The sequence below is a fragment of the Anas platyrhynchos genome, chromosome 3 (assembly GCF_047663525.1).
Source record: "Anas platyrhynchos isolate ZD024472 breed Pekin duck chromosome 3, IASCAAS_PekinDuck_T2T, whole genome shotgun sequence".
NCBI classification, from domain to species: domain Eukaryota; kingdom Metazoa; phylum Chordata; class Aves; order Anseriformes; family Anatidae; genus Anas; species Anas platyrhynchos.
In genome coordinates this window covers 44,896,782-44,921,042 of record NC_092589.1, presented here as the reverse complement: position 1 = coordinate 44,921,042, position 24,261 = coordinate 44,896,782, and the positions used below count along the sequence as shown (strand labels likewise).

Below are 24,261 nucleotides of genomic sequence, written 5' to 3'. Positions count from 1 at the left end.
GTTCCTGCCCTCTAATGCATGTCCACCTACAGATGATGGTGGCAGCTGTCTTGCCATGCATAGCAGTGTGAATTGCACAGCAGCAGCACACGTGCTAGAGCTACTGCAGCCTTACAAATGAGCCAGGCATTTATTTCACTATTAAAGCAGCATATTGCAGTGTACCCTGCTTCCTGGTTCAATCTGTTCTGGTGGGTTGTCTCCAAATCCTGATCAAAGTAAAGGATCTTGGAATTGGTGCTGTGCCTCAGTAGTTTCACTTGCAGGGGTTCATACACACTTACTTGCATTGCAGCCTAAATGGTTGCTGCCAGCAGAAATAAATGTGAACATTACTGCAGGGAAGCTAATGGGCCATTTCCTTCTGGTCATCTAGTAGAGGACTTTTTTGGAACTGAAATTTCCATGTCTTCTTTTGCTGGCAGCAGTAAAGGCAATGCAGATTCAGTACAACATGTAATCTCTGCTATGACTTGAGATGTTTCCTGCCAAGTAAACAGTCTTCAAACTGCACAATGGCAGTGGCAAAAACCTCAGGAAGCCCTTGAGCTGAGACAAAGGACCCTGTGCTTATTGGTGGCTATGCCAGCTAACCTGGGGTGGTTTTAAAGCAACAGCTCCTTGAAACGGTCTTTAGATATTAGCAGTTTATAAAGAGTATCTGCTGTCTTGATCCTCAGCTTGTGTCCAGATGAGAAGGTATGTTAGCAATTGCATCTGCTCCCTCTGGATTCATTATAATTTTCTGACTTTTCTTCCTGTTTCTCGTTTAAGATTTATGTCCATCTCAAAGAAGGGAGTGGTGCTGACGGGCTGGATGCTTTGAAGAACAAGCCGCAGCTGCACAGTATGGTGGCCAAAAGCCTTTGTCAGAATGCCTCTGGGAAGAACTACATCATCTTCACTGGCCCAAGCATTACCAGCCTCAATCTCTTTGAAGAATTTGAGAAGCAAGGTGTGTATGTGGTGACTCACTGGGTTTTAATGATCATAGACCTAGAGACCTCCTGCCACTGAATTCAATAAACTTCCCAAAGGCTTCAGTGAGATTTTAAATATCGCTGTACAAATAAATTGGTCATCTCTAGGAAGAGCTCTCATTCATGGAAAGGTACTATGCAGAGGACTTTCTAAGTTGAGTCTATGCTCTTTAAATCTTCCAAGTTAAAAATGAGAACATAAAAACATTTTTAATAAGGGTATTCAAAACCCTTACTTCTGTTCTTTGCCTTAGAAATGTGAGGTCTAATCTTCTGCATGACCTGGGGGACTGTTCAAGGCATGCCCTAGCTGCCTGTGATTTTTCTGTTCCCACTGTAAAAGACTAAGGCTGGGATGAATCCTGCAAGGTGTGCCTTAGAAGTCCTTGCTGTTTGGATATCCGTTAGATGTGACTTCTCTGCATGACGGTTTTATGCCATTGCAAAAACCCTAGCATGGTTCATCTTTTTGCTGGTACAAATATGCCTTGGTAGGAAACTTTTTAGTTTGAAAGCATAATGAACTCTACATTGACCAAAGCATATTTGCCAGCAGAATGCCCATCGTTGTGTCAGTGTGGCTCTACCAGCCAGTATGCTGGTGCTGAGAGTAACCCCAGGACATCCTTTCTGTCAAATGCCCCTTCACCTAATGTGAAGTAGCCCCATACTACCTTATTTGAGAAATACTGAGGACTTCCCTTGGATTACAGGCTCTTGTACTCTGATAATCAGTTAAAAGTTATCTCAGTGTAATTTTCAGCTAGTTCTTCAGTCAGCACAGCCTTTCAGGGTCAGCGTAGTGTATTCAGTAGATCCTTTGCAGCACTAAGACTTGAGGTTGCCATTATGCATCACGTAGGAGGAGGCCACGGGGCTGTTTCCCTTTTCAGCATACCACTGACAACCGAGTTTTGCCTTTGACATGTTTTCCATTGCTGAAAATTAAACACACCTCTGGCATTATATTAGTGAAATGTGGTCCAAAGCAGAGGGAATGACTTGGAATTGAGACAATAGTTTGATTCTTATCTCAAACAAGAACACCAGTCAGCTGATAACAGTGCTATAGCTGAGCCCCTCATTCCTGCACTTCAGACTGCTCTGGCACCAACAGCTGTCTGCTGAGCTCTGTGCAGGACTTAGTTCCTAATTTATTTTAGGTAAACTGGAAGCTCACAGAGTGCAGAGGAATACTACTGTATTATCACAAAAGAGGTCATGGGTTTCCCAAATGCTGCAAACAGACAGATGGGAAAAAGTCAAGCACATTTATGGTGCGCTGGATGGTTTCTCTTCTGTTCTATAGTCGATAACCATTTTTATTATTAGTTGATTATAACAATTACATTTTTAAGACTACCAAAACTAAAATGGAGTTGGCTGGTCAAAAAACTAGAGGATACCCCATATACTCCTTATATTTGAGAAGTGTCAGGTTTAAACTTAAAGACTGGCAGACAAAAATTGACTTCTGAGTCACACCATTTGTGCTTAGCTGGGGGAGGTCAGAGACAATGCAGCATGACCCAGATGGTCCACAGCCCCTGTGGAAAAGGTGCTTGGGTACTAAACCCATTTAGTACTTACAGATAATTCAAATTGTTTACAGGGGTAAATTATTCATGGTCTTTACACTGAACAGATCATTCAAATTAACAATTTCTAGCAGGTATCAAATTTAATAATGACTTCTTACCACATGCAGTTTTGACTTACTGTCTGATCTAATATGCTAATGCTATATTGATTTCAGTTTGGTTCATGAGTTGTTATATGGCTTCCTGAGACATTTTACGATATTTGACAGCTGCTTCCAAAATTAAATTTATGATCCAGTACACACCATCGCTTTCCTAGGGGTGAAACTATGAGGTGGGGGAGGCAGACACTAAGACAGCAGATATACTGTCTTTGCAAAATAAGTTAGAACTCCCTTACAAAGAAGATCATGGTGAGAACACGGTAGTCTGTATGTTTAATAAGGACAGGGGATTGTCTGTGTTTGCCATGGGGTACTATGGGCTCAGTCACAGATTCGGTGGGGGTGTTGAACTGGAAGGGCTATGATACACTGGAAGAGATCAGACACCAGAGATGTCAAGCAGTGGTAGAGTCAGTAAGAGCTCTGGAGGAGATGGTGTGTGCTGACTGCACTGCAGAGCAGGTAAGGTAACGTGTTGCCAGCACCTGCTGGGATCCTGCTGCACTGACTGTACATTTGGGGAGAGGCAGGCAGAGAAGCCTGGACTCAGCAGAGAGATCTCTCCTAGTGTATCACACAGCCACCTTCAGCAGTGACCTTAATGCTTTTGTGGTACATGACTTGGCCAACTACACCTGAGCAGGGCCACACCACGATGAAGAGGCATGAGAGCCTTTTGACAAGTACAGCATCTGTGCTGAGGTGTTCATGACAGTTCAAGATCCATTCTTAAACTGTCAAATTTACTTTTCTTCTTCAAGAAAAAATAGTTTCTGGGTTAGGATCAGTAGCAGAAAGAGAGAGATCCCAGTGAGAGCTGTAAACAGAAAAAAATTGGGGTTCATCTTAACAATTCCTTTACATTATTCTTTTGAGGGGAGGGTCGTGGTAACTTGACAGAGAGATAGGGGAAGATTTCAATAAGGTAATGCCGAGAAACTATAAATTTTTGGTACCTAAATTGACATTTAAGGGAACTAAAGGGAATTCTGGAAAATCTAGAAAGAGACACTCACCAAAAATATATTATTTCCTCTCAAAATCTTGGGAAAAAGCACCTGGGACTCTTGGTTGCCAGTGAGCTGAAAGTGATTCAGCAGCGTGCCCTGGCAGCAAGGATGGTCAGCACTATCATCAGCTGTGCAGGAGTGTAGCCTGCAGGTAAGTGAACCGTATCAGGGGCTGGACCAGATGTTCCGTACTGAGGAGGGAACTGAACTAGTTCAGCCCAGAGAAGAAAAGGCTTCAGGAGGACTCAACAGCAGCCTTCCTGTACCCAGAGGAGGGTATTAAGAGAATGAAGCCAGCTCTTCAGTAGTGCTTTGTGGATGGATGAGAGACAACAGACCTAAGTTGGAACAAAAGAAGTAGTTCAGACTAAACTCAAGGATTTTCTGAGGACAGCAGAGCAGGCTGCACAGGGAGGCTGTGCAGTCTCTGTTCCTGGAAGTTTTCAAGCCTAGACAAGATAAAGCAGGCCTGAGCAGCCCTGTCTGTCCTCAGAGCTGACCCTTCTTTGGACTGGAGATATCTCCTGAGTTGCCTTCCCACCTGAATGAGTCAATGATCCATAGGATCCTGTGATCCTCTGAAGACTTTTGTGGACCTGCGACTACCGTTTGCTTTTCCTAAGCCACACATGCATTACTGCAAAAAAACACGGTGTTCTTGTCTGACAGCCTGCCATGTAGCACCTTCACTGTGCCACGGTAGAGAATATGTGTCTAGTAATATAAAGGGATATCAGTGAACATAATTCTAAGGCTTTTGAAGATACCAAGAGATGAGAAAGCTTCAGAAAAATAAGCCCGGGCACTTTGATCTTTTTCAAAATCAAAAACCTGAATAGAGCTCTTTTTCAGGGGACATACAAAACATTTCTTTTTCTGGCCTCTGAATAGAACTGGAAACCTGCACCGAAATGCCCCAAATTCTCTTTTCTTTGAGACAGCTGTCATTGTTATTTGCTGTGACAGTCATTCATAGTGCACATTCCTTTCTCCCCTCTAAGCAAGCGTTGTTGCCTGCAGAGGACAGCATGTCCCAAAGCCCCATGTCCCGTGCTTCCCTTAATGTTATGACCCCTGAAAGTCCCTGTTGCACTTTCTGAACCAGCAGGAGCAGCTGGCTCTGTCCTGCAGAGCAGCTGGGCTTGGCAGAAGCTGCAGGACTTGCCAGCCTGAGTGGCCATGGCACCTGCAGGAGCTTTGCAGAATCCTGCTGCAACAGGCCCCACACTTGTGCTGATTCTGACATAACCCAATGTTGCATTCAGGATATAGGACTGAAGAATGTGTACTTGGAGGAACTGAACTGGCTCGTGCCTTTGCAAATGGTACAAATGAAGATGTGGAGAAACACTTGTCAGCACAAGCTCTCCAGAGCCTGAAGACTCAGGAATGAACCTGAGTGACCATGCCGTACTTCCTCTACTTGCTTTAGTCACTGCCCAAGCTAACTTATATTTTTGCATTTATATGCAGTTACAGTTTAAGATCAGAGGAGGAGAACCTGTCTCCACTGACTCGTATGTATGCGGCAAACACCTGTTGTGATTCAGATTTAATTAAATGCAAAAACTTCATTGAGCCAGATGGGCTTAGTTTTTATTACTTCTATTGCTATAGTAACCGCGTGTTTTTTAAAATCTCTATAGATTAAGGGTGTCATCCATGATAGGAGACCCTAGTAAATCTGCAGAAGTGTTGCACCTTTCTGGGCTGTGTAGCAAGGAGGTTACACTGCGTGCTCCCGAGTGAGGAAATGGTTCCCATCATTCTGTATGAGGACTGAAACATCTGCTGGAAGCTTTTTGCAGGCTTACTGCCTGCAGTAAAGGGAAGGCTACAATTATTGTTATGGTATTGGAGAGATGGCTGTTGCTATTTTGAAGCTGTAGCACATTAATGTGGTTATTAGCTTGGTTTTGTACCATTGCAGTCTTATGGAGAGAGTTAGTATCACCCTTCAGTGAGTCATAAACCTTAGGCAGCTAAGGAAACTTCTCAGGATTGCGTTATCAGAGCAGGAAAATCTTACTGTTGGCTAGAAGAAAGCTTTTTAAAAGTTTGGTATGTTAATGCCTAAGTTTGCAGGAATGTGACTGCCAGTGCTTGTATACCTCATAGCAAGACAAGATTTTTTTTAAAAAAAGCCTTTGATTGGGGGTGCAGTTCCTGCTATATTGATTCTAAGCCTGTTGCTATCAGACATTTCTTGTCTTTTGTGGAGGGAACTTACGGATTTCCAGGGATTGATTCATTCCTTAGAAATAACAAGTCGAGTGCTTTCCTCTCTCGAATAAAGTAGCCCCACCACTGTGATGGTTGACCTTCTTCTGACATGAGCGTCTCAAATTTCTGATGAGAAAGTCTCAGTTCCTCATAGACATGCCCACAAAAACTGAACTGATCCATGAGTATTAGCAATTATTACATTAGTATTTCTGTCGTATCTATGAGCCTTAGCCATTGAGGATATGCTCAGTTCACCAAGCACTAAAAGAATGAAGGGCAAAGGCTGCACCCGCCCTCAAGAACTTGTGTCATTCCAGAAAGACAGAGGCAGAAGAGCCACGTAAATGGAAACATCATAGGTAACATGATCTGGGGAAGCCAGAAACTGTAGTCTGACTTAACGTTTCCCCTTTAAAGATATTCAATTATCCAGTGTGGAAAATTAATCCTGATGAAAAATTTGATCAAACAATCTTAGCTGACAGATAAGCTTTAAACTACCACAGGCCATAGCTGCCACGTGGATGATGTGCACAGATGTCAGCTGCCCATGTCCATCTATTTTCTCCGCGCAGGTGGGTTGAAGCAAAACCAAAGGAGAATGGGGAAATTTCCATCCAAGATTTCCTTGAATTTAATTAACTTGTTCAAGAAGTTACCCTTCTCCTGAAATAATGGAAGTAGACCATTATTATTTAATGGCCTGATGGCAAGTTCTGGCACTTTTATTATTAATTTAGTTGCAAAATCTCGCTTGTCCCCACCTGGCTGCATTGAGATGTGATTTGCAGAGTTAGATTTTATTCATTGCTTCTTTCACCTATGAAAAGGCCAAGAAGCTGTGAGCAGCAGAATGTGCTGCCTGGTGTCCCGTGTGCGGAGCCTCCAGTGCCTGCAGAACAGGATCAGTGCTCACTCAGCCAGGCCACTGCTTGCTGGAACAAGGGGAAGCTTATTTTAATGTGGGTTTAGCTCTCACAATCCTACTCTGTTATTAACTGGCAATAAATTAAATTTATCTTCCCCAAGCCAAGTCTGTTTTGCCTGTAACAGTGAGTGATCTCCCTGTGCTCATCACAACCCACAAGCATTCCTTTGTCTTTTCTCCCCCTCTCCTGCTGAGGAAGGGAATGAGAGAGTGGCTGGGTGGGCACCCAGTGACCACCCAGGGTAAACCCACCAGGACTTTTTTTATCTCCTTTCCCTAAACTCTGTTTTCATGGGACTTTGTGTTTCCATCCTCTCCATTCTTTGGAATATGCTTTTTTCTTTCTTTTTTTTTTTAATTAAACCCATGTTTAAGTTTTTTTTTTCTTAATTGCTTAACAAGTATTTCCCTTACAAACCAGATTATGCAGGTGCAAGGAATGCCAAGCTGAAGAACAAGAACTGGACGGCACAGTGGAGCAGTAGATTAAACGAGTTTGTCAGCTATGTATGTTATTAAAAGCATAATGGGAGTTATGTAGGAGAATTTATTTCAGTTAACAGCAAAGATGTTATAGCTTTCCCTCCATTCCTGCTCCCTCCACAATTTATTCTCTTAGTTAAACATCAAAGACTCTCTTGGATCATAAATTCTGATTTGTTCTGTAATGCATATCACGGCTTATATTTCTCAGTCCAATTTAAAAGATGTTGTGCAGAATATTACACAGATTATAGATGTCATTATCGGGAAGACACCCTGCATTCTTCTCCTTGTCACTGCATTGTGTCAGTGCAGGAGATGTCAATACATTTCCTTTTGAGGGCAGGTTTTCCACCCTTGTCTCAGTTTCCAGAGCCATTCAGGTAGGACACAAATGTTAGGTATGTTAAATAACACATTAAATGTTACTGCAGGAGAAGGCCAGTTGGCTGAAGCGTTTGTTCAACTAGAACATTGTGGACAAGCTATTTCTCTAGTTAGGTCACCCAGACTTGCTCCACTGCTCTTGATTTCTGGGTCTATGCAAAGGTTTGCTGATAGGGAATGTTTTGGTTTTTTCCACATGCAGCGATTTACTGCTGTGGGTTGCTGAGCACCAGGAAGAGTGACTGCACAGGCCTACCTCTATCCATGCTGAACAACCCTGACACTCCCCCGTCCAGAGGACAGTACAGAATAAGGATGAAGGGCAACATGTCCCTGATCTGCTGGTACAATAAAGGGCACTTTCGTTTCCTGACTAACGCCTACTCACCGGTTCAACAAGGTAAGCGGTGTTGGTACTGCTCATCTGGGAAGTGCACGTGCTTTAAGTGGCAAGGTAAGATGAGTCACAGAGGTTGGTAATAAGCCTGAACAAAGAGCTTTATCACAATATCCTAGATAAACGGTTGCACTGGTGACGACTTGCCTTTTGTGTCTTCTTACAGCTACGGTTGTTTCCCATACAAAGGTTAAAGCCTATTGCTAATGCAGCCTCCTTTGCCTGAGCTGGTAGAGGCTGCATCCTTTAGGTATAAAGATGATATCTCTGCTGATAGTCAGAGGAGGGAAGAAGGGTGTTATTTTTGTATAACACACTAGCCACGTTTGCAAAGCATCTTGTAGGATTGTTGCTACAGAAAAATTAATAAATGTCATGATGTACTTAGAACTCTGAGCAGATCCGACAATTAATTTATCTTATCCAGTAAAAAAAACTAGTCACAAACAAATGTCTTTTTGCCAGAAGTAAATATGATTAAGGCTTCCTGTTATATGTTAAATTGATTTTAGCAGTTGATGAAAAGAAACCGAAACAGATAACTTGGATAGTTCAAATGAAGGTTCAAAGACCTTCTTAATGCTTGAAACCTTTCTCTTTACAAAAATACACAAATGTTTTTAAGATGGTTTGGAAACGTCTGAAAGATGTAATATGATGAGCGAACTCTTTGAAACTCAATTTCAATGAAAAAGTTGCTTCAGTTTCTCCTAATTTTTGTTATTCAGAACTATGCTGAGACAGACAAGAATAACCTAAACCTTTGATTGTAAAGCCACCAAGTCACAGACATCACGTACGCTCATGTTCAGAGCCCCGAGTGATTCTCACATATGCATTTAGACTGCAGAAGCTAAGAGCATGAATTGCTGTACAATAAGCTGGGAAGCTGGCAATGTCCCTGCTCATGTGTGCTGCTCATAACCCAGGTGAACCCTAGGCAGATGAAGGTGTACAAGTACGGTGCACCTTGTGCACTGGGGTGAAAAACTGAGTTTGAACTGAGTTTGAACCTCAGTCACCCATCCATGCCCTTGCATTTCCAACGCCTTGCCACAAGGCTTGTTTCCTTGGCAAAGCGGGGCTGATCCTGCGAGTTTCTGCTGGGCTCCTCGCCTCCCTCTGTACTGCACAGTGAGGGCTTAGTGACATGTACAGGCTGGTGTCTGAATGCTGATGCTGAAAACAAGCACGCGAAGGAAAAATGAAGCTGCAGCGTTGCTGCCGAAACCAGTCGCTGGAGCAGTGCCCACCCACGTGAGCAGTCAGTCAGGGTTTGTGCTGCTTCTTGTCTGCACTTCGCCAAGTGCTCTAGATGGATGAGATATCACTAAATGTCACCTGGTTGATACGTGCTAGTGTGGAGCCTGCAGTTTCATAAATGTATAAATCCATAAATGCTACGAAAAAGAGAGTTAGAAAACTGTTCTGTTTGTGAGCATCCGTGTTAACTGCCCCTTTCAAAGAGACTCTGAGCTAGCGGTGGCCCTCAGCACAGCACAGAGCAGTGTGAATGGTTGTGCCTGTGAGTGACCTTGGGCAGGTTTTAGCATGGACAGGACTGTAGGTTGCATATGTGAGGTGGTTTAAGGTCCACTGATTAGGACCTGTGCGTGTGGTGGGCAGGACCTGCATAATACCTTGCTCACCGAATGCTTGCGGGAACAACCAAGATAGTTCAGGGTGAATCAGAGCAGAAAACTTGAGGCTGGCTTTTCAGAGCCATGCCAGGGGGAAGAGAGTCTCGAGTGAAAATCTGAGAACAGATGGAGGCTCAGCGGGAAGATAGGAGACCAGATTGCCTGCCTCTAATTTGGCATCTCTGAAGTCAGTGCAGCAATGCTGGTTTAAACCAACTTGAAGCTTGATCACCAAAGTCTCCTCAAAGTGCTGTAAACAAGGAGAAGGAAGAGTAAGACGAAGAATTTGTGCTCCCTGAAGCAAGCCTGTCGCACAGGCCGGTTGGGCAGGTATGTTAAATGGGAGAGGAGGTAGGGAAAAATGGAAATAAAACCCATACAGGGCAGGCAGACAGAGACTGGAGCCAGTGGGAACACTTGCCAATAAATCGTGTGTTTCCACGTTGAGCATACACATTGATGGGGGTGGAGGAGGCCATGAAAAGAAAACGTAAAAACACAGATGATGAGATGTTCAAAGCAAGACCTAGGATTGATGTAGCTAATAGTGAACTATTTATTGCAATTGAAAGGAAGGTAGAGAAGAAGGTAAATCTTGCAAGTACTTAGAGTACAAATCCCACCCAAGCCAGAGGCACCAGGAGGGCAGTACACTTGTCAGAGGTGATCTATGAATACTATTCTTAGACGCAGCACATTATTTATTATGGATGTTTTGAACCGGTGTGTCATAATACATCACCTCAGATGCTAAAGGATGAGTCTTATTTCTTTGGTCTTGCAAAAAAGTCCTGCTTACGCTGCTAACAAGTATGAATTTTCTGCCTAGAACAAAATTCAGCAGGGTTTTTAATTTCCCTTAAGCTTTAGCTTGAGTTGAATTTTTCCCTTTTGCCTATTCTGCAGAAATACTGAGAAGTCAAAAGAGATTGAGACCCCCAGGGAGTAAAAAATTGCCCTTAATCTAAAGCAGGTGATGTGCTGGTTCAAACCTCCCCATCTGTGGGACACGGCTGCATTTTGTTTTTCCACTCAAGGTCTGGTGTCTGCTTTCCCAGCAGCTCCAGGATGATGTTCTAGAAATAACTAAAACCTCTATTTTTTTGTGCAAAGCAGAATGGGGCAGGCAGCAAGCTCACTTGCTGCACAGCAGGATGGCCAGGAACTTGGGGAATCCTGGGCTTTCTGACCTGCAGGGAGGAGCCTCAGGGTCCCTGGTGCTCGGGAAGCAGGGCCCTGTTTGCCATGTAGGGTTCCCAGCCCAGTGCAGACCCTGGAAATCCCATGGCTTTGGCAGCGTGCAGAGCTGGAAGCAGCAAGCAGCTCCTCTGCAAGTTGTTAAGGGGCTGGGCTGCTTCCTTTCAGTCATTATTGTGCTTAAACAGAAACTTGTTGAACCCCAGATCTTTTGGAGAGGCAGCTTATTTTTGAGAAGAGCTTTCAGAGATGCTCTTCACCAGCCCGCTCTGCTTAGATGCTAAATGGACAATAGCTAAGGACAGAAAATGAAGTCTGGGCCCCATGTGCAGAAGGCAAGGACCAAATAGCTGCAAGTGGCATGTTAGCATCCCACCAGTGATTGGGGTGGCAAGAGGTGGAAATAGGGTTTAACATTTAGGGGATGGACTAGACAGGAAGCTAAAGAGAGGCAAGGGAAGCATGGAGAGGCAGCTGGAGAGGAGACAGCGGTAACGATGAGAAAGCTGGGAGCAAAGAAGTAGCATCAGGAACCAGCTACTAATAAAATCCTACTGACACAGCCAGTATCAAGGGCTGCGGTTTCCCTAGGGAGTTCTCAATAGCTTCTCCTTGCTGCCTGTACCTTTTCTGCCCACCCTGCCTTGAGGACCCTGCAGCTGGAAGAAAAAAGATAGGAGATGCTGTGGAGGCATTGCAGCTGTATGAAACTATTGTACAAGCAAGCCCCAGTGTGATTCTTAGCCCTGGAGGAGCTGGAAGTGTGAGACTGGCTCAGAACTGGAAAGTCTGGGGAAAGCAGCTTAACATTAAGAAGTATGTTTGAGGACAGGGTAGCTTAGGATTTTAACCTTGAATTTCCATGCGTCCTTTGTGGGAATAAATTCACAGGGTTACGTCCAAGCACGGTGAAAGGGAGGATGGGGCCAGTGGGGCTCTGAGGGGAAGACCATGAACATGAGACCTCGTACGAACCTGCCTGGCTGCAGTTCTGATAAAAAACTGGAACAAATTCAAGTCCTGAAAAAAGCCGTATAGCACTTGGAACACGCAGTGCCCACTCTGTTATATTATGTTATGAAATCTTCACGCTTGCCAAGGGGGAAGTAAGTGCTGATATTACTGAGCCTTCACTTTAAAAAAGCAGGATTCTAGCTCCAAAAATTATGGATTGGCATAAACTTAACTATTTAAGGAAACAAACACACATGCCCTTGTCTTTCTGCTTATTTCATTTAGGCTGCCATTTCCCAAGCTTTCCTTGACAAGCGTACTGGCTAGAAACTTTCCAACAGACCCCCCGGGTCTTGGCTAATCTCAGGATCCCGGGTACCGAGTTTTTACAGGGTGAAAAAACACCAAACCCGAAGCTGATGCCAGCAGCCTGCACCAGGGAGAGCAGCACGCAGGCGAAGGCAGGCCGGGGCTGCAGAGCAGGCGGTGTGTTCCCCTGGAGGGCTGCCAGGGACGGAGCACAGCGCTGCTGGGGGAGGACCAGGAGGGGAAATAACTCATCGGAGGTGCCGGTGAGTCAGCTTGCTTGGGGCTGCTCGCCACAGAGACCTGCAGCTAAAAACAACCCGGCTCCAGCAGTTGCCTCCCTGGAGGGATGGCCCTGTGGCTGCAGAACAAACGCAAGAACGGCTATAAAAATAATGTGCATATAAAGATATTTATGGTCTCAATACAGAGGAATGCTGCACAGAATATAATAAAAAGTGAGAGGGAGTGTGTGATGCCCACAGAGCTGCCATCACAATGCATTTTTAAGGATCGCGAATACAAAGCAAATTGCAAAAGGAAATATAAATTCCGGAAGGGAAAAGAGGGGGAAAAAGAGAGCAGGGGGAGGAGAGGAAGAACATTTATACCCAGTTTGGGGGTACGGAGTTGAAAGGAGAATTGCTGAACAATTCAGAGGCGGTATCGTTTTGGATGCCTGAAAAATCAGACTTTAAAAAACTGAAATAAATTGCTGCGCGGCTCAGATGTAGCATGACATTTAGTATGTGTCATAAGTCTTGCTTCAAAATAGAGCCTGCCAGCCCGGACAGCACAGGGGGCTTGACAGAGATAATGGATGGAACAAGACTTCCAGCTGAAGGAATGAAATGGTGAAGTCTGCAATCAAATCATGAGGAGCATTTTAAGGGCGATTGTAAAAGAGTTTGCAGAATCCAGGCAATGGGAGCTTGAAGGCTGGAGAAATGAGAAAGCCCAGAATTGTATCTGTACTGAAACAGTGCTGAGAAAGGATGCAACCAAGCCTGTGCTTCACTAGACCCAGAGAAAAATACTGTTGTGCCTGGGAGAGAGCAGGGATCCCCACTAGACAGTAAGCTATAGACATGGAGCAAGAGACGGTCCCTTGAGAGCCAACCATGAAACCCTGAAGGAACGTGAAGTCAAAAATCAGGGAATGGACTCCTCAGTAAAGTACTGCAAGTTTATTTTATTCATCCTTTCTTCTACAAGCAGGTAGAAGCATCTCTGACTGAATAATGATCCCTCTTCTTCCCTTTTCCCTTGTTCAATATACTACCAATGGAAAAAAAATCAAATTAGCATCTCTGTTACAGATAACAGAGGAACCACTTCCCAATTTGAAGACAGAAACCAGCAATAAGGTTTATTTTATAATAAACTATGTATCTTTAAATTGCTAAACCTATCACATGGAATAAAATCTGTTATGTTTTTAATTTATGCAGGAGTTATAATTAAGAGAAAAAGTGGAGAAATTCCATGCCCTTTGGCTGTTGAAGCATTTGCTGCTCACCTTAGCTATATCTGCAAATACGACGACAAATACAGCAAGTAAGTGAGAATAAGGATGTGTATGTCTGTGTGTGGATGTGTTTCTTTCATTCCTTCCCCATGGCTGGACTGGTTGAGCTCTCCATGTTGAGCGGCAGCTGAGAGCCCAGACCTACTTTCACTTAATTCATCTCTGACAAAACTCCTGTTTTAGTCAAAGATCAGAAGCTGGCTCTGCACAATGGGGATAGCTGCATTGCCAGCCGTGTTGTAGGAATCTCTGCAGGAGTGAGGAGATGAATGAGTACATCATTGCACACATTGAATTTTTTACTCCCCTAACTTTCACCTTTATGAATAATCCCCAAAAGCATGCTAATGTTGCTTTGGCCCCTTCCACCAGTTAAAAATAAATAAATAAATAAAATTAAGAGCATTATGTTCTTACCATCTTGAAAATGACCTGTAAGAAGAGTTGGGAAGATGAGCCAACAGGTTGGTCATGTTTTGGGCCACATCAAAGTCAAGGCTAGCTTGAGAATTCAGCAAAGGTCTACAAGTCTCTCAGGCTGGCTAGCTCCCCACCCTTATCATCATATGGTGTTTAGGTGGTTATCTGTCCTGATGATATTTGTGTCACCTTGAGCCAGAAGAACAGGATACTCAGTTTTGGATGGAAACCTGATCTAGGTAAACTGGGAGAATGTAAGCCTTTCATGGGAATTTAGATTTTTTGGCTCTGGGATTCCAGTTGTGGGCCTCTTGGCTAGCTCTTAATGTAATGGGGAGAAACAGACACAAGAATAGCAGTGGTGAAGCTTGGCTGTGGGAGTAGCAGTGAGGTGCAGAAGATTTCAAGAGCTAAAAACTGGGGAAAGAGAAAAAGCAGCAGGGATTTTCCAAGTCAGTTCTGAGCAAAGCAGCAAGAATGGAGCATAAGATAGGAAAGAGGAGGAGGCGGTTGTTAGAGACCAGTGTTGGGATCTGGTCTGAGGAAAGCAGTACAAGAAAGAGATGAGGTAGTAGATTTAAATGGTTCCTAAAAAAATGAAAAGTAGGGAAGTGGGAAATCGTATGACTGAAGAGAATATTCTGGTAGTTGTGGAATTAGTCAGAACCTAAATATAAGGTTGTCAGTCCTTCCTAGTTCTCCTGCCTTATGGAGAGGAGGTGCTCCACGTACCAGCACTGCACGCTCTGGCTCTACCCCCACATCCTCCCACGTGCTGTTGACAACAGCAGAAATCATTCTTCACTTACGATCGAGATAAACGAGAGGAGAGGCATGAGCAGTCTTCCCTGAACTGCAACATAATAGGCCTGAGTTTGGGAGGGGGGCGCAATTTTAAGTTACAATCTGAAGGGATTCAGACCCACAGCTCCCATTACTTGGATGTTTGTCACAGGCAAGCTCTAGGAGTCTGCATCATTACTCTTGCTTATGTGCAGTGATACAGAGGGAAGGGTTACTAAGGTTTGGCTCTTAAAACAAATCACTACTAGAAATTTACAAAACCAAAGAGACAGATAACTAACTGTAAATGATTGTCAAATGCATTGTACAAAATTCTTTAATACTTGCACTTGGCAGTAAGCTGTGGTCCTGCTTCCCCGTTGGGACTGCAGGAATCTTTTTCCAGGGTTATTTCTTGCCTCCCAGATGGAAGTGATGGCTGAATACCACTTTTTTTTTTCTACTTCTTCTTTCTCTCTTGGCTTTCTAGGTATTTCATTTCTCACAAACCAAACAAGACCTGGCAACAAGTGTTCTGGTTTGCCATCAGCATCGCTATAAACAATGCCTACATCCTCTACAAAATGTCAGAGGCCTACCACGTGACAAGGTATAGCCGTGCACAGTTCGGTGAAAGACTTGTAAAGGAGCTCCTGGGCTTGGAAGACACCTCACCCTCCCATTGATGCAATGTTCTTGGTGGCATAGGCAGGGGGAGGAAGGTAAGCAGAAGAAGATACCACACCTGGAACAGCAAAGCAAGGAACTTCTGACACCACCAGTGCTGTCCTTATCCAAAAATGCCAAGTGATGCCACTAGAGAGGTGGAAACTTTGTTCCTAGTAGCAGCTGGATGTAAACATGTTCTACAGAAAGTGCCACAAGAAAAGCTGACAAAAAATTGCATAAGTGAATGCCCCGTGGGTATCTGTACACCAGAAACGGACTTAAATTCGTTATCTCTCAATACTATTTGTCGAACAGGGTCATCTTGTAAAGTCCTTCTTGGGCTAAGAGCTTGTCATAAGCCGAGATAACTCAGCAGTCCCAGGTGGGCATTGCAAAAAAACTCTGTACACCTTACTTGGAGTTACTCAATTCTGGGACAAGTAATGTAAGTCTGCACCATGGGCTGTGGTTGAGAGTGCTTACCACCTTATAGGGAATCAGTGCTGTCCTCACAGTGTGCTAAAAGAAGCAGTTCAGAGACACGAACACTTAAGCAAGTATATTGACAAGCAAAACCTTTAAGGCAGGCAGCCAGGAACTGAGAACTGGTTAAACTTTTTCTTTCCATTTTGTTTTCTTAAAAAAAAAAAAAAAGCATAAGGCAATTTGATCCCAGCTAGAACACAGCAAAATTAGAAGTAACCAAATACATTAGTGAATTTAAAATGGAAAAACGTGACATTGATTTTTTTTTAAACCAGGATGAAATGAAACATTTTATACACAGCCAGAGAGTGAAGTAATACTGCCTCACATCGTAACTGCCACGGTCAGTATACAGATCAAAAACGAGAGTATAACAATTATATTTTTTTTATTTCAACTGTATCTTACATGTTGCTTAAAAGTCTGACATAATGGGCTCAAGTTTTTTAGGAAAAACAATTTGTTTCTTTTCCTTTTGTAAGTCCATTTTAGAACTTCATTTGGCACACAGTTTGCAGGAAAAAAATAATTCAGTAATAGCAGTGTGTTTTGCATCATCACTGCGGGATGTTCTATAAGTATTCTTCTTACTAGAATGCCGGGCTTGCCACAGTAGTTGTAATTAAGCAGATTACATGTTTAGCAAAATAACATAGCATTGTGTTTTGCAAAAAGAAAGAAGTCCGACTGCAACCAGATGTTAAACCTAACTAAAACAGAGCAAGCTCAAAGGGTTCACCTGTTCTGAGTAGCACTGTAGAGGATGAGCATCACGGTGAGCCGGTGCCTGTGGCTGAACCACTCTGGTTTGGTGTTGGTGGAATCCGAAGGCCACTGAAGCCTTGGAAAGCAACAGAGAGAGAGGGGAGTGTGACCGAAACAGGAGAGAATTGACATGGAGGTGAAATGCTGCCCTGCCCTCTACACAGTATTGATTTCAGTCTACAGCTCAATCAACAAAAAAGCTCCATATCCTAAAGGTTAGCAGTGATGGAAACAAACCGAATGTCATTAACTTACAGGGCACAACCACGTTGCTTAAAGAACCAGCTGGATTTAGGTCCACAAGCCTGGCATTTTCTGGAAGGTGTTACCAAAGAATGACTTGGGCTGATTTAAGAGGAATAGAGCAATTGATTTATTTCTTTATCAGTCTGTAACTCCACAGGTTATATGTTTCTGTCTGGAGAGAGGCGACCGAGTACCCTCTGAACTCTCCAAATTTCACTCTTACGGTTATCAGAGATGCCAAGGCACTGTGCAAGCGCAAAGCCTGTAAATCATCACAGAAGAATCCAGCAGGGGCTTGTAAATTACTGACTAGCCCAAAGAGCATTCTTGCACTGACAGCTTTCGATTTCCACCAAAGTCCTATTTTTTGGAGTAGACTTAGGCAGATCTCACCTGGCTGCAGGGAAAGCAAGGGGACAGCCAGGTCCATGGTAGTTCTGCTTGCAGTACAGCCTGGTGATGGCCCCACGCAGCCTGCCCTGCCTGCCAGCAGGTTCCTTAAGCACCCCCTTCACCTCTCAGTCCACAAGGTCTGCACCCAGGAGACAAGCATGGGGAAGGACACAAACTTGTGCACGGGAGGAAGGAGAGGGTTTGTACTGCTCTAATCCTTGGCAGTGCCAGGCTATGTAGGAGGCCAAGGATGAGTTCAAATCTTGTCCCAGCAGGAACTGAGGCCACCCCTCTCCAGACTGAACGTGTGGCATGGCTGCTTCTTGTCAGGCTTCTAGATATTTGAGGGTGGAAGAGAGGCTAGCATGAGGCGTGAAAAACAAAAGTTCAGCAAACGTCCAAGTTTCCGCTTCTTAGGAAGCTCCACAGAGGTACCTGAAGACAAATGGTGCTCTTACTGCTGGCTCAGCCAACGCCAGACTTCATTACAGCAGGAAGAGTAACTACAACATCATTAAGCCCTGCAAATTTATTGAGTGGTCAGAGTTAGGGCAGCGAGGAAAGGTCTGGCAAGAACTCTGCTGGTCTGACAACAGGAACGAAGATTAGCTGCTGGGAGCCCGGCCTCCTTGCATTGAACCCCCGCAGAGCCAGAGCACATGCAAGAGGCAGGTGCCCCCAGCAGAGATGGAGAGGCCCGCATGACCTCCTGAGAGCCACTTCGTGCCTCTGAGGAGCAAACACAGCACTCTCCAGCTACATCCTGGCCCTCTCAAGCTAGATCTGGCACCCTTTGCCAGTTGTTACATTGCTGTGTATGCGCAAAGGCCTGGCTCTACACCTTCCTGTTCAGAAAATGCCTTTTCAGTTTCAGGTGTCAGTAGGCCCACGGCCTTCGAATGTTTAATTTTTCCACCAAGTTATGTTTTTAATTATGTGGATTACTTGAGCTCAAATGACGAGGTCCTAGCTTTTTGCCTCAGGGACTGGGTCCTGAGTAGTTTTCCCTAGAATTGGAGTTGATGGGGGATTACACAGTGGCTGACTATTACAGGGAAGATGCTTTAGTCTCCTTTGTAAAGGAGAAACGTTAAGACAAAATTATAGCTTTGCAATGAATTTCATTTTCTTAGCCTTAACCATCCCTCATCGTTTTGAACTGGTGCCCTAAACATGCACAAACATTCCATAAATAAGCAAAAATATTTATATATATTTATATGTACAAAATGCCTGAATTTGGGCTCTGAAACCCACCAAAGCATAGTCTATATCCACAGATAACTGTTCAACTTTATCTTCTCCAGCTGTTGACTTGGAGGGGATACGGTTGAGGAAAGTTAGGATTTTTCCTTGTTAAAAAAGCGTCTTGCACTTTCTCTAAGTTCCTACAAACAAGGCAAAGTAATTAAGGAAGAAATTTCATCACTTTAGAAGAGCAAAGGTTTATTAACTGCAGCTCAGATTCGGTAGCATTTCCTTTCCTGCAAACTGGCTCACTCAGATTTGGTTCCCCACCTGCTCGTAACACTAAAGTTTCTCCCTAGTTAAAGGAAAAGAAGGAATTTAGTCTCAAAGTAGTGCGAGGATGCTAGTTATAGTGTGTGCGTGTGTGTTAATTGTGCAATGGCTTGTGATATGATGCCAAGTTTTTTGGTTTCCTTTAGTTCTTTGTATCCTTGAGACAATCTGGGTAAGAGATCTTAAAGCTCAACAGTAGTTAAAAGACAATGGAAATGCCAAACAGGTCACAGAGGAACTTTTCTAAATTTTTCCAGGGGGAGAAATAAGAGTTTGAAGCTGAAATAGACATGGGGTCGGGAAGGCTCATGTCTCTCCTGATGAACTGAATTTTCCTTCACGTGTACTTCTGAAAACAGTTTATTGGTGGTATGCAAACTTTGTTTCAGAGAACTGAGACCATCAGTGAGACATACTGACCACCTTCTATGCACAGGACTTCTTTCAAGAAATGTCTGTCCTGCCGCGAGCTGTTCTTGGAAAGCATTTCTTTTCCCAGTGTGTAATATAACACTCACAAGAGCTTAGAAGCCACTGTGAAATGGTTTCCACTGCTGATGTCTTAGCTGAAAAAAGCTTCAAGGGCTTGCAGAAACTCTGCCACTTTTTACTTCAGCCCATTTGTGCACTCGACACTAGGGCACAACTGAAAAACATCTTGTCTCTGTTTTCCATTTCCTTTCTCTAGCCCCGGCCCATCTTCATTTGCAAGGTAGTCTGAGTATGCCAATTTAAAAGACGTCCGATGTCACTAATGGCTACAACTTTGTTTTCTTCAGACAATTCCTAGAGAAAAATGAATTTAGCTCTTTCCAGACTGACATTACGAACAGCAACTCAAAACAGCATTCCCATTCTTCACCTTCAGCTACACTTACGTGGCTTTTTTTTTTTTCCTGAAGAGATCTTACTTTTCTTCTACCATTTATTTAGCAGTCTGTCTTTAGCTGATTGGTGTTGAGGGGGGCCTCCAATGGCTCAGTCTTACATGTCTTAGCATCCACTAGTCCTGTGGCTGATTGCAGAGGTGAGTGGGGGTTTATGCTGCACTGGTAATTCTGCATGTCTGCCTCTTTCCATGCAAGGATTGGAAAGTGCTCTTAACACCACCGGTAATCATCAGCTGTCATTATCCCTTCAGACAGAAGCTTCCACTTCCATAATCAGACACTGAGGCACAGCACAGGTGATGAAACTGTGAAGTGGAGCTTGCAGTCTTTCTCATTAAGTCCATGTTTTGCATTTTCTTGTTCAAATGCACTTTTCCAAATTTGAGATGAAAGCATGACAGACATCGTCCTGCTCTTCAGCAGGGGCTGTAGGACTTTGTCAGCGCAGGTTCTTTGCTCCACATAGGCCAGCATGCGTCAAAACCAAGATGTCCTGAAGGTAAGAGAAAACCAAATAAAACAGCAGCCCAGCCTGCCTAGAGGAGCTTAGAGGAGATACACAGAGAATCTGAAGCTGTGCTATCCTCCAGTCATCAATGTGAAGTCCAAACAAATAATTACTCAGACTATGTGAAGTCTTCCAGCCATCTCTGTAGTGGAGCTTGCCATGGCACTTCCTCGTTGCTGTTGCTGATGTGAAATTAGTGATTTGTAAAACAAGAGCTCATTTCAGTCTGGTTGAGAAAAACGTGCAAGCAGCAAAGGAATGTTAGCAGTGATGTGGAAGGCAAGGAACTCCAAGTTCAATACATTTGTGTACGTGGCCTGTCATTAACTAGGGTACTGTGCACGGACAGATCATGTCGTCATCTGCTCAAATGCAAGCCTACCACCAGTGCTACTTGGTATATATTCCTCCTTGTAAAGGCTCTTCCCAAACCTACCTTTCCTTCCACAAGCATTGTGAACTCAAACTGGAAAACCCCCTGCATAAGCATCTCAGTGCTGGGGGAACAGCTGAAAATACTTGTGCTTTTGTACAAAAAGGGTCTCTTCTCTCCTCTTGAGAGCCTTTTCTTTCTCTTCAGCAATCTAGCCCTGAAGAGCTTCCCTGTCCTACGCTTTGCTTCCCTTGTTCCTTGCACTAGGAGCACACCCAGCCAAATCATCCCACTAGTTCTCGGTCAGTCTGGGAGAGGTGACAACGCAGAGCTGGCCTTTCCCTTTGCTTTTACAGTATTACTTTGCTGATCCTTCCTGCTACCTGGCAAATCGCCGATGAAACAGGGTATTGTTTCGGAAGCCTATACTAATTGCAGTCACTGTGACGGTGTTGCCTGCTTTGCCCCATTAATGCTGCCCCATCGGGTTCGTGTGGACCCGGGGCAGATCTCAGCATCACCCTCCCGCTGCTCCCACTGGAATGGCTGAAACATTCCTCAGCTCTGCATTGCTGTCAAAGAGAGGGGATTGGATTTGGTTTGTGGGGCTGCGGAGTTGTGCTTTTGGGTTTTTTAAACCCTTCACACACTCACCACTCTGATGGGTCTGGTGAGCAGCTGTTAGGTATCACGAAAAGGCCTTAAGTGGTAAATCTCTTTTGTGTCACTCTTCTGAAGTAATAACTGCTAGCATTAGATGTCAAGGTGGTCCACACAATGTCTAGTGCAAAAACCTTATCCATCAAAAAACGTCACTCTGCAAAAGTGCTCATTTGATGTAAATGCAACAATCCTGGAGTGCTTCGGGGATCTGGATGAAGAACCTAGCGGTAAAGGACCGTAACACCTTCTTATAGGGCTGTGACATTCAAGACCTGATCAGATAAGCAAACAGGGAGAGATGAGTGCAATTTGGGATCCAAGCTCCTTGGGCAAACAGATGCAAGGCAAAAAGAAACAGCCTGGCTGATCTCACACCTGGTAAGGACGGGGACTCCGGAGGGAGCCAAATTAAGTTTTACTAGGGAAAGGAACATGCTAGGCCCATACAATTTGCTTCCAGCCCTGGCACATCTGTTCATTAAAATGAAGAAGCTAGCAAATGCTTCTGCTCTTCAAGTATGTACAGCATGCTCTGAATGTCAAAAAGAGCACTTAACTTCACTACCTACCAAAAATCCTAGAAGCCGTAAAGCAAAGCCCCGTACGCTAGGTTCATCTGTCCAGAACCCCGACCCACTTGGCATCAAAGTAACTTTGTGGTCTTGTGCTCCAACTAAAGTGTGTCAAGGTGTGTGCAAAACGTGAGTGCTGAACAATTCACACCTCTCCATGAAACCGAGTTACTCATTTGATGGAAAACGTATTCCAGGTCTCAGACTTACTTTTGCAACCTGGACTTCGCCTCTATTTATAAGCCAAATCGTTGCCTGGCATTTCAATAGAGAAATTAAAAATAACTTTACCCCATGTTCTGGGGTGAGATTGGAGACAACAAAACTAAGATTTGTGCCAGAGATAGATCCACTGTATGTGAGGCTAATTGGTACAGTCTGATAAATGAGGATTTTAAGGGGAATCAGCACACTGGAAGAGGCAGAGGGAAGCAGAGAAGTTGGGCATGCAGAGGGAGAGGAGCCCGATGATCCCGTCCAACTTATATTTCTAGCATGCGCATTCCCCCTCCCCTGCTGCCTTTGAATGAAAAATAAAAGGCTGATGTTTAACACAACCACCCCGCAGAGCTGCTTTTGCTGCATAAGCCCTGCTGTAGCTCCATCACTGGCCTCACTCCACTCCCTTGCTCACACTGTACACATGTGGTAGCTGCAGACCGGGGGGGTCAAAGCTCTGCTGCACATCAACACAGTGAGGGAGTGGGTCTCAAGTGCCACAGGAGAGACATGAATGATGGAAATTTTGGAAAAGGAATCTTCTTCCCATACATGTTTTGTTTTAATTTTCCATTAAAAATGTGCAACTGACATTCCATCAAATGCAGTGACTGCACCAAACATGAAGATTGGCCTTAGCTGCCAGAGTGCTTGCAAAACGAATCCAATGGGCTGTGCTCACATCAGCGGCTGCAGTTCTGTTGCAAGTTCCATACTCTTTAAAATTCTAGAAATTTATGTTGAAAATGTAAATTCCGGAGGTAAAGCATAAACTGCAATTGCTTTTTTCTTCTTTTTCCTTTTTTTTTTTTTTTTTTTTTTTGAACTTCTCAGAGCAATTTTGTAACAGCCAAGTCTTTCAGGAAATGCAGGTGTGTGACCTCTTCACACAGAGACCTACACACCTGTATTTCTGCATGGGACAGGGAACTACTTTTGTGACACCAGTTTTGTTCTACACAAAGGCACGCTTGCAATAAATTTTTACAAGTTTTGTACACCATGAGCTAAATTCTGAGTTCCAAAAATGTGAAGTGTGGCAACAATAACAAAATGGATTTATAGTATCACTCTGATATCTTGTCATGTGATTTTATTTCTTCAACAAAGTTTGTTTACAATCAACAACTTTGAAATACAGTCAGATATATTACTGCTTGCTTTTTCTGCCTCGTTCTTTTCGAGAACAGAGGGAGGGCTGAACACGGGACGTGGGCGGCTGTGCTGGGTCTCAGACATCACCTGTTGGAAACTTGAATCCACAAAGGGAGCAGAAACCTCGCAGGGGAAAACCTAAATGGGGTTACAGTGGGCCTGTACCAGAGAAGGAGCAGGGAGGAGAGTCTGGCACGCTCAGTGCCCCTGGGCTCTCACACCTCATCAATTGCAGGTAGCCGAACAAGCCCACAAGCCCACAAGCGTGCTCTGCAGCCAGAGGGGACCCAAAGAGGCTGCTACAGGCCCCTGCAGTGAGACCTGCCACACACTGGCCGGGACGATCAATGTGATGAACCAAATGGGAATTTCTTTGAGTTCTTGGTCACGGTTGGAGAACCACCCCCAGCGCTTTGCTCACCGGGCCCTGGATGTGCCGCGACCTGAGCTAATGCGGTGTGTAATCGGGCTCTGTGCTCACAGTTGTGAGCAGCAGTGCGGATCAGTTTTAGCACACTAATTGAATAAAACGAGGAATTTAATTTGTGAAATTATGAAATCTGGGGTCTGATTAACACCGAGACGTGTACACACGCACACCCTCAGCATTGTCATTTAAAACAATGGCATCTTTTCAGATCAGGCCAAGGCATGCAGTAACTCAATCTCCTATTAAATTATTCTCGATAGAATTTGCAATTAATAATTCCAGCAGTGTAGTCTTTCTTCATTAAGCCAAACTTAACATTCCATGTTGCAGTGCTTCTAATATCCTAACTTGCCTCTTCATCCCCACAGAGGAGCAGAGAGAAAAAGGTACCAAGTCACAGATGCTGCAGAGATACCCCCAACCACCA

At 44.2% G+C, this 24,261-nt stretch overlaps 1 protein-coding gene across 1 annotated transcript in view; it reads left to right on the top strand.

Annotated features, from left to right (window-relative positions):
• PGBD5 (piggyBac transposable element derived 5) overlaps positions 1-23,402 on the top strand; it is a 69,796-nt gene extending 46,394 nt beyond the window's left edge. Inside the window, exons 4-7 of the mRNA XM_027454181.3 lie at positions 775-955; positions 7,922-8,119; positions 13,665-13,770; positions 15,435-23,402. Coding sequence (XP_027309982.3) covers positions 775-955; positions 7,922-8,119; positions 13,665-13,770; positions 15,435-15,630 — 681 coding nt within the window. The 3' untranslated portion in view covers positions 15,631-23,402. The remainder of the gene's footprint in view (positions 1-774; positions 956-7,921; positions 8,120-13,664; positions 13,771-15,434) is intronic.
• Positions 23,403-24,261: the final 859 nt, after the last annotated feature.